The 10,397-nt window shown below is 39.6% G+C and overlaps 1 protein-coding gene across 1 annotated transcript in view; it reads right to left on the bottom strand.

The window, feature by feature from the left end:
* Nucleotides 1–1,450: 1,450 nt before the first annotated feature.
* The window catches only part of LOC108413703, a 28,357-nt gene continuing 19,410 nt past the window's right edge, over nt 1,451–10,397 (bottom strand). Inside the window, exons 13-23 of the mRNA XM_037543285.1 lie at nt 10,121–10,201; nt 9,380–9,446; nt 8,098–8,445; nt 7,056–7,295; nt 6,073–6,327; nt 5,689–5,958; nt 5,349–5,588; nt 5,156–5,243; nt 4,948–4,993; nt 2,337–2,587; nt 1,451–2,212 (exon numbers count right to left, since the gene is read on the bottom strand). Of these exons, the coding sequence (XP_037399182.1) occupies nt 2,158–2,212; nt 2,337–2,587; nt 4,948–4,993; nt 5,156–5,243; nt 5,349–5,588; nt 5,689–5,958; nt 6,073–6,327; nt 7,056–7,295; nt 8,098–8,445; nt 9,380–9,446; nt 10,121–10,201 (1,941 nt within the window). The 3' untranslated portion in view covers nt 1,451–2,157. The remainder of the gene's footprint in view (nt 2,213–2,336; nt 2,588–4,947; nt 4,994–5,155; nt 5,244–5,348; nt 5,589–5,688; nt 5,959–6,072; nt 6,328–7,055; nt 7,296–8,097; nt 8,446–9,379; nt 9,447–10,120; nt 10,202–10,397) is intronic.

The raw sequence follows: 10,397 nt of genomic DNA, 5'->3' as shown, positions 1-10,397 counted from the left end.
TTGAAGTTTTAATTTAGTTTTATTTATTTGGAAGTTTTGGTTTTATTTATTTGGAAGTTTTGGTTTCATTTAATCCCAGAATGAAGTTTCAGTCTGAATTAACATGATGCAACATGTTGCAACATGATGAAATTTAATGCCAGGTTTTAATTTCAGGTTTTAATCTTAAGAATGTCATAGGTTATGTCATTTACAATGTGCTGCTGATCTGTTGTATAATGCAAATCTTACACATTTCAGTATCAAACTCAAAAGATCACAGCAGAGCTGCAGCTGATGTACAGAGCTCCTACTCACCACATCATTTGTTCTAAGATCTAAATTCGGTTACACTTTCTTGCTGGGGGTACCAAATGTGCTGAGCTGGAAATGGTGTGAACTAGTGATTGGCCGAAGGCAATCATAACAGGTTCACTGGAGTCAGGTGTCCACTATTCAAAAATAAATAAATAATGAAATGAAATGAAAGGACTAGCTAGCCACAATTAGTTTCTACGGCATTCACAAAAAATGAAAGCAGAGTCAAAGGTAAATCAGAACTTGAAGCTCCTCATTGTTGCTACTGCTATTTATGTCTACTGTTAACTGTAGATTAGACTGTAGATGTGAGAAGCCAACCCCACACCCACCCACCCTAGAAGGTCCCTTAACCTGTATGAGTTGGGATAGATTCAAATTGTGAACCGCCTTGGTGGCTCTGAGGACCCGTTTGAAAGTCACTGGAATAAGCAAAAAATATTATCAGCAAAATTGATATTAGACAAAGAGCACCACAGAGGAGTGGACACATGCAAAGTGGACATGGCGGAAGAGAAAGTGAGTGTGAGAGTGAGCAAGAGAGAAAGAGTGCATTGTCATGAAGAGGAAGTTGGGATTTCATAATTTCACATGTTTACATAAACCACCACACATATTGAGAAAGTGCTGTTTTGGCTGAATTTGTTGATGGTCATGTTGCAATAGAGAATATAATGAGGAATGTAAGCTAGTGAGAATATAAGAGAATATCGTTTCTTCTCTGGTTCTGGGTTACGCAGTAATAACGGCACTTAACAACCGTACCAATCCTGGGTAAGAATTACACCACTCTCTTGAGTTCCTGTCCCTGGCATTACAACAGTTATGGGCACTATGAGAGTGAGTTAAGAGCAGTGGAGAGTGAAGAGTTAGATGTTAGATGAATAAGTTGGACTGAGGGCTGCATGTGACATCATTTAGAGAAAGCTAAAGAGCTAATGTCAAACGCAACCGACTGGTGGTTACCTATGTGAGACATTAAGATTAAGTGACCCTTATTAGTCCCACAATTTCAACTCCGCATTTAGCCCATCCGTGAAGTGAAACACCACATACACACTAGTGAGCACACACACACTAGGGGGCAGTGAGCACACTTGCCCGGAGCGGTGGGCAGTCCAATCCGCAGTGCCCGGGGAGCAGTTGGGGGTTAGGTGTCTTGCTCAAGGACACCTCAGTCATGTGCTGTCAGCTCTGGGGATCGAACCGGCGACCTTCCGGTCATGAGGCTGGATCCCTAACTTCCATGCCCCGTAATGATGATGCAGACAGTGAGCTTTCCATTAAAAATGAAGTGCAGTCAGTAGGATATTGGAGAATAAGAACATTCTCTGCAAGTAGCGGAACCATCAGTGGGGTAATTTGAGTAGACCTTTAAAAGTGAGCTTCATGTTCTCCATCTGTTGGCTGGCATCCTGTAGAGGATGTAGTACAGTCCAGTTGTTCAAGGCTAAAGTTCACTTCACTTAGAGGTAGCATGCCCCTGTTAGCAGTAGATTTTGCCACAATCCAGCAACAAAAGGTGAACAAGTTGTCCCCAGACATGTATTGTTGTTAGGCACTGATGTACTAGAAGAGACTAGTTTAACTTCTTCTGGATACCCAGAACAAAAAACAGCAGGCAATGTTGATTGATATGGGTCTTGTTTGAGGTCTAGAAACAGAGTAATTTAGTCCAGAGAGCATCCTAGGATTATCGAAATGACTGATATATGAAATGGAGGTCCCAGAGAAAGAGGAGTGGATAGATTCCAGAATGGTGTGTGGTATAAATGGAATTTATAGCTTGTTCCCTCCTTCTAAAAGACCTACGTAGATGAAAGTTCTGTCCATGGATTATAACCATAGTCCACATTAGGTTTATTTCATAGTGCTGTAGATCACTGATGGATCCTCAGTCATGGAAGTAGCAGACCTGCATCAAGACAGCAAACACAATGTGACCCATGTGTTTAATAATTTATTTCAAATATTCATTTTTATGCTATGTAGAAGTGATCAAAATAACAGATGCAAATAGTTTGGTTGGTTCCTCTCACCTGTTGGTAGCACTAGTGTGAGTAAATCTAATATTAGTGTACTCAGTGCTGTCCCCTTCAGTCTTCTCTGCCACTTTCTTGCAGTGGAACTGGATGCTAGCATACTGAACCTCCTCATCAGTTCCAAAGGCAGAATCTGGGTTTCGGGCTGTGGGCACTGCATAATAAGCATCATCCTGATTGGACAGATCTGGATCAGGTGCTGTATCATTTGTTGCTGCCCCTGCTGCTACATTGCTGTAGATATTTTCCTGCAGTGAAAAATAATGACACACTGCAATTAATAAATCAGTAAATCATTTCAGAGTGTAAAGTTTTACTGAGAAATTAAAAAATGGCAAGGGTTATAGGGTCATTATCACAAGTGGTGCCTTTTATGTCCCTGCAATAAATATCATTTAAAAAAACATTTTAAAATCTAAATTTGAATTGCATATTGTAGATTGTTTTTGAGTCATTTAAAATAGTAATTTATTATAGACTGCCTCCAGGGGGCAGTCGTGGGCTGGAGGCTAGGGAATCAGCCTTGTGACTGTAAGGTGGCTGGTTCGATCACCTTGGCTGACAGGACATGACTGAGTTGCCCTTGAGCAAGGCACCTAACCCCACACACAAAAACTTTATGTAATGTCCCTGCATCTGCTGTCAACTCTTTTATTATTATTCAGACTCCTAGGGGTCATAGCTCAAAAAGTTATTGAAACTGAATGCTAAATTAAATGACACAATTTCATTAATCACAGAAATCACATGGGTTGTGCCATCGATGTAATGCCTGGTAGGGTCTATCCTTTCTCCATCCCTGAATAAGCAGCCATGGAGGAAGACATTACAATGCATGGATACAGCCATGCTTCCACTTCTCCTGCTGCGGGATTCTTTTTTTGGGGGGATGGGGTGGGGGGGTGGACTTTGGTCTTGTACTGACTAGCATGAATGCCATCACCATCAAAAATAACTACCCCCTTCCTCTTGTTCCTAGTGACCTGGAACAACCCCACCAGGCCACCATATTCACCAAACTAGATATACAAAGTGCCTACAAAGTGTGCATATTGGAAGGGAACAAGTGGAAGACAGCATTCATTACCACACATGGACATTATGAACATTTGGTGTGGTGATGTCACATGTCACTCTTCATAAACAGGTAAAGGGGCTTTTCTGTCTCAATGCCATTGCAATCCTGTAAAAATGCACCCCTGTGCACTTTATTCAAAGACACTCACCCCCAACAGAAAGAAATTTGACATTAGCAATAGAGAATTGCTGGCAGTTAAGGCAACATTAGAAGAGTGGCATCGTTGGTTGGGGGCATCTTAACTCAAAACAAGTTTTCAGTCAGTTTAATTATGCCCTCACATTTTACTCTGGCTACAAGAATGGTGAGGTGGATGCCTTATCAAGAAGACATGATTCCATTGAAGCACCTGATTCAGAAAAAAACAACATCTCTCTGTCATGTGTAGGAGCTCTGGTGCAATGGGAGATTTCACAGCAAGTTTTGCAGGCACAAACATCAGATCCACCCCCCCAACCCACACTCCTACAGATGATCCACGCTTCTCCATTTGGGACACAAAGGCAGACAATGAACACTGACTCATTGGTATGAAGTAAGTATTGGTGGCCTGTTGTTGTAAATGATGTTGAGACTTTTGTTAATGATTGTACTTTTTGTGCCCAGGGCAAAGCCTCCAGACAGCATCGGGCTGGACTACAGGAATCACTCCCAACACCACAACAGCCATGGTCACATATTTCTGGGGACTCTGAAAATTTTGTGGGGAAGAAATTTTGTGAAATAACTTTTGTAAGCTTTATCCTATTACAACACTGCGGTCGAATTCAGTGAGCTCTTTAGAACGACCCATTCTTCCAGAAATGTCTGTAAAGACAGAGTGCATGGCTAGGTGCTTGATTTTCTACACCTGTGGCAATGAGACTAAATGAGACACTTGGATTTAATGATTTAGAGGTTGGTTCCTGTACTCTTTTCTATACAGTTTATGTTTAGTCTGCCACCTCTGCTAAGACCTGTCTGTCACAGAAGACCCTGAATGGTGTTAAAGTTCCAGACAGAATAATTTTCTGAGTTCCCAATACATGCACGCTTCTTCACCTCATAAAGGATCCAAATAATGAAAAGGTTCAGCCCTGTAACTTTGATGAAACTGAAATCACTTTCTTAGGGGGAACATAACTGTAGAGTGAAAGTACAGCCTTATCCTTTCTGACTTAAAGGTTTTATAATGTGTCATTTCTGGTAATAATGATGAACAATGTTAACTCTCTTGCATAGGTTTAGAGATTTCATATGTGATGTGTTTTTTATTTTGATAAGTAATGGTCACCATAGACCAGGAATGTAAACTTTTAAATTAAAAGTTATTTTTAAATTAAAATCTTATACTAAGTAACAGAGTTGAGTTTTTCATTTAAATGTAAAATGTAGGAAAAAATACTCTAAAATGTTTCAGACAACCTTTTGTGAGCAAACGTGAGCATGTGTATACTATTAACACTTAACAGGAAATAATAGTAAAATACAATAAAAAACGGTCAAATACTTGTGTAACTGTATAAAACTGTTTTGTTTTAGGGAACTTGCCTCTTTTTGGTCTGCATGCTTGGCTGAATCACATTTTCTTTTCCTCCTAAAATAGAATGATAACAATATTAATAATTAGAGGACGAAATAAAAACAGAAGCATCCATCCATCCATCCATCCATCCATTATCTTCCGCTTGTCCGGGGTTCGGGTCGCGGGGGCAGCATCCTAAGCAATGAAGCCCAGACATATTAAGCATATTCTTACCTTACATACAAAACAGCAATGATGGCAAATAAACATCCACATCCAGCTGCCATGCCAAGAAATGCAAATAGAACTGCAATCGAAACCCCTGTGTGGAGAGGAATGGGAAAGTCAGGCTCAAGTTCATTTCTTTTAGGACTTTAACAAAGTGTTACAGCTAACAAGTGATAAACAGCTATTTTACAATTCATACCTTTCACAGTGACAGTCACTGCAGCTGATTTCTGAGATCCGTGTTCATTGTGAGCCTCACAGTAGTAGGATCCACTCTGTAGAGCCGTGTAACGGTGTCCATATCCTACAGGTGAGCTTCCACCTTCTTTAAACCAGGTGTAGTTCTGCACAGGTGGGTTTGCATCACTGCTGCAGGTCAGATTCACTGAACTGCCCTCTGCTGATTCACTGATGGATGCCAGGGCTTTTTTTGGAGCATCTAGGAAAAGTAGAATGGCACTAAGGCATGTTTATAACTATAGATAATGTCTCTGTTTATATAAGCTTAAATATTTCCAACAAGTAGAATAAAAGCTTACATAAAACTGTTAATGACTTGTACTCTGAGTATCGAAAACCTTGTGTGTTGTTTGCCATGCACCGATATTCCCCACTGTCCGCAGAGCTGATGTTGGAGATGCTGTAGATCTGACTTGTTGATTTCTGCAAAACTCCATGGTCAAGCTTCTTAAACCAGGTGTATTTCTGCACAGGTGGGTTTGCATCACTGCTGCAGGTCAGATTCACTGAACTGCCCTCCACTATTTCACCAGAGGGACTGATGGACACTGAGATGCTCTTTGGAGGATCTAAATAACAGGACAAATGCAGTAAGTGACCTAGTCATCACAAGATATTAGATCTTTACAAAAGAGAACCATTACAAATATGCAATTCACTGGAACAAGTAAACACCCACTCACACAAAACATTCAGAGTTAGAGCTTCAGAGTATTTATTGCCATGTTCATTACTGGATCTGCACTTGTATTCTCCACTGTCCACAGAGCTGATCTTCTTCATTGTGAAAGTTTCTCCTTTTCCTACTGATGATGTCCCTTTAAACCAGTTATATTCCACAGGTGGGTTTCCATCACTGCTGCAGGTCAGATTCACTGAACTGCCCTCCACTATTTCACCAGTGGGGCTGATGGACACTGAGATGCTCTTTGGGCCATCTAGAGGTAGAAGAACACATTACACTTCATGGGGTGCTGATCAATGACCCTTATTAGCCCCACAACAGGGAAATTTCACCTCCACAATCTAACCCATCCATGCAGTCAAACGCCAGCTGGATTAAGCACTCTTGCAAAAAATGTACCTTCTAATAAGACTGGTAAGTCAGTGTGAGGAATATTCCTTTGGTTGTCATTTAATTTAAACATATTGCAGTGTTTACCACTACGAAAGAGGAGACACAGCTTATATAATGTGCTTTATTAACAGCTGTAGTTGGCCACAGCTTTGGCTAATTCTAGCATGAGCTCAGGCTGAGGCCTGCGAATAACTGGCTCGGTCTGCACTCCTTTCTTTCGAGCTCCAAACTCTTCCAGTTCTTCCCACTGTAGCACATATACACAGCCACTGACTTCTCATGAGAACAAATCAAGAAAACATGCTGCTGGAGAAGAAACATGAGCACATTTGCCAGACATGCTATAACATCTTATTGACACATGACTGTCCCTTTACCAAACATGAGCTCAGCTTTGGAAAACACAACAGTATGCAGTAAATGGATCTCCACGGCTGGAGTTATTAACCACAGTAATTATTAACCACTGATTTATTACTTTATAAATAGATATTACTGACGATGCTTCAGCTTTGGGGTTTAAACAGACAGTTCTACATGAAACTTCAGCTTTGTTTTCTGAGACTGAATGAATGAATCTGGACTTACATCTCACATTAAGAGTGACCTCAGGAGAGTGAAGTTTCTGACCCAGTACAGCACAGCGATACCTGTCCTTATTCTCCCTGCTGACCGGCTGCAGGTGGAGCTGGTCGGTACTGGAGGATAAATAACGTCCATTTCTGTACCAGGTGAATGTTGGTCTGTCAGACAGACTGCAGCTGGTTTTACATGTGAGAGTGACTTTATCTCCCTCCTTCACTCTCTCAGGAACCTCCACCTGGAGATCTGAGAACCAGAGAAAACAAACTCACACTGTGGAGACTCACACTCGCTGAGTGAATATATCAGCAATGGTGTGAACAAAGGTAAAACTAAAGCGTAAGGCTACTTCAGAGTACACCGATGGGTGGAACTGTCCTTTAAGATAAACAAACACAAACACATTCAAACCTGAAGCATTAATAGTGATAGTAATAAGCTATATATATACAAAATCATCACATATAGCTGACTTTCTATGGAGAGGTTCCAGACCCAAAAGCCTAAATTTAGACTCGTTAACACTTGTTTTTGTTTGTTTTGTTTTTTCAATGTTGTTTGTAGAAATATATTTCTGTTTTGTTTTCAAGTGAAGTGTAAAGATGCAGAGATTTATTATTAAATAAATAAATAAAACTTACATTTTTGGCTCACATTTTCATGTCATTAACAAAACACACAGGGTGAAGACTTACGTCAAATCAAAAGGATTTTTGTGTAAAGTCCAAGAGAGGGAAAAGCAAAGTCAGTCCCTTCAAGTTTGGAACCTATTTGGCCGAATGATCCATAAAACAACTTCCATGTATTCGATCAGCTGAATAAATCTGCCAAACCACTTTTACTGGACCATTTAGAAGTGGGATGTTTTTCTATAGTGCATCCATAATTTCAAATAAAACATTGTTTGGTATTGAAAGTGAGTCTGAAATGCTTTGTGAATGATTTTCTGTGGCATGCACAATTAATGTGATTACATTACAGAACTGCTTTCTGATCCTGAACACCAGTGAATGAAGTCCAGCGTTTTATTTCTGCTGATGGAACTTACCTGTGACTGAAAGATAAACTCCATCTGCACCTTGATATCTTCCTCCAGGTTCGTGTGTTAGAAATCTGAAGTAATATCTCCTTTGATCATTTTCTGTTACATCACTCAGTCTGAGAGTGCAATTGTGTTGTTTATCTCCGATGTACTTAACTCTGCCTCTGTACTCTGGATCTTCTGACAGATCACGAGGTTCGGAACCTTGACCCCACTCTTTGGTCCAGAAAGCTTTTCGGACCCAGTAACGTCTTGGATATGTGTAAGTGCAGTACATGGTCACTGTAGATCCCTTTACAGCACAGATAGATTTAGAGTTGTAATCCACACCCCACACATACTGAGCAACAACTCCTGCAACACAAAACACAGAAATTAAAATGAAATGTTTCTAAATCTGCCCATCTGAGCTCATTTGGAGCTGAAAGCACAAAGTGAGAAGCTGCACAGGTCTGACAGTAGGAACAGTTTAGAGGTTGCTACAGAAAAACAGATATTACCACAGTGCGTAAAACTGTTACGCTTCACTCGCATAGCACAACTGACAGGATATCAAATGAGAGAGGCTGGGTACTATTATACCTCACCACCATCCCAAAAAGACTGTGGCACTTTGTCACACAAGTCTTTGTGTGAAACACTGAAAAATAAGTCAAATTGCATTCAAAATAATTTCTTTACCATTCATACAAATAGAGGTTAAAAGTTTTAACGGATATTCCGACTCAGTCTGCAAATTGTGTAAAATTAAATACTAGTTTCAAACATAAACGCTGAAGACCTAGCAATATAATGAATGCTCAGGGTGCTCAGTATACCTTCTAGTAATATCCCAATAAATATCGATTAACTCGTGGAAGATATTACTGAATCTGTCCCTAACCCTAAATCTAACCCTAATCCTAACCTCAAGGCAAAGCCTACACATTAACCTGACCATAAGTTATGGATAATCAACTGAGTATCGCGAGAATGTTTGATAATGATTTAAGTATCTGTAGATCATATTTAGGAGACCATCCACATAAAGCGATACCCAATATACAACTTGCACATTTACTACATTATTTCATATTTTATTTATTTACTTTATAATTACTACATTATTTCATATTTTATATTCAACTAAAATTATAACCCACTCAACCTAGTCCAAATTTGCAAGGTACAGTGAAAACAAAGCGTTTTCACCCTCCTGATCTCACCTATAAAATAAATCATTAAAAATTAAACTTACTTCTGTGGAAAGCAATGTTAATTTTGATTTGAAGTAGCAGCTTTGACTCACCAGAGATGAAGAGCAGAAACACCAGAGAAACAGTCAGAGACATTCTGAGTGAGATCAGCAATTTATCCTGTGCCGTAAGAACATATATGTGAAAATATTGCTTGCTTATGAAGTCATAAAGCTTAGCTGACATGTATAAATCTACAAATTCCTCTTATTGTGAAGACAAAGAGCCCTAAATGCATGATGCAGATTATTCCTCATCATGTAGAGGCCTGTTATGTAACGAGTAAGTTTGTTACTTGTTATATAAGTACCAAAAATAATAAATAAGTAACATAAAAATGGCAATATTACATGACCAAATTGTGTGTGGTTTATGGAAAATGGACAAAAAGCATTGAAAGTACATTTTAATGAATGAAAACACCCAAATGAGCAACACTGCAATGTCTCAGTTTTGTTCCATCAACATTTAAATCTGAGGTAAAAAAAGTCTGACTCTATGAAAATGTGTGGCACAACTGAATTAGATTCATGACAATGATATTTCAGTATACCTGAGTATCATAAACTTTTGATAGCAGAAATTACCGCTAGAGGCCAATAGTCAAAGCACAGTTGGTGACCTTAAGACAAGTTCATCAGTCAACAAGCCTTCACTACTTCCAAAAGCACTAAGAGTATATTCCTACCTTCATTAAGTGACTGATCCCAGAGAACAAACCCAGAGCCCAGACGAAGCTTCGTCAGTTATAATTGTCAGACTGTATGTGGTTAAAAAGTCATCATCTCACTTACACTAGCATTCTTTCTTCCTCTTTTCGGTGAACCAGGCCTTCCTCCTGCTGAGCATGAGACGTCCACAAACAAAAACATTCTCTAGTTTCCCTTTTAATTTCCTTCCTTATTTCAGTTTGAAATATTTACAGTCTCTAAAGTTTGACAGCTTTCTATGTCAACACCAAACTGGACTGGTGTTGGATCACTTTTGCCTATCTCTCCTTGTTTTCGTAGACATTCTGGTGCGGCTTCAACCAGCCAGCAGCTCCATTTTTTCTCACTTCAACTTCTCTTT

The sequence above is a fragment of the Pygocentrus nattereri genome, chromosome 12 (assembly GCF_015220715.1).
Source record: "Pygocentrus nattereri isolate fPygNat1 chromosome 12, fPygNat1.pri, whole genome shotgun sequence".
In the NCBI taxonomy this organism is placed as follows: Eukaryota; Metazoa; Chordata; class Actinopteri; order Characiformes; family Serrasalmidae; genus Pygocentrus; species Pygocentrus nattereri.
The sequence above is the reverse complement of the archived record's forward strand: the minus strand, read 5'-3'. Positions and strand labels throughout refer to the sequence as shown.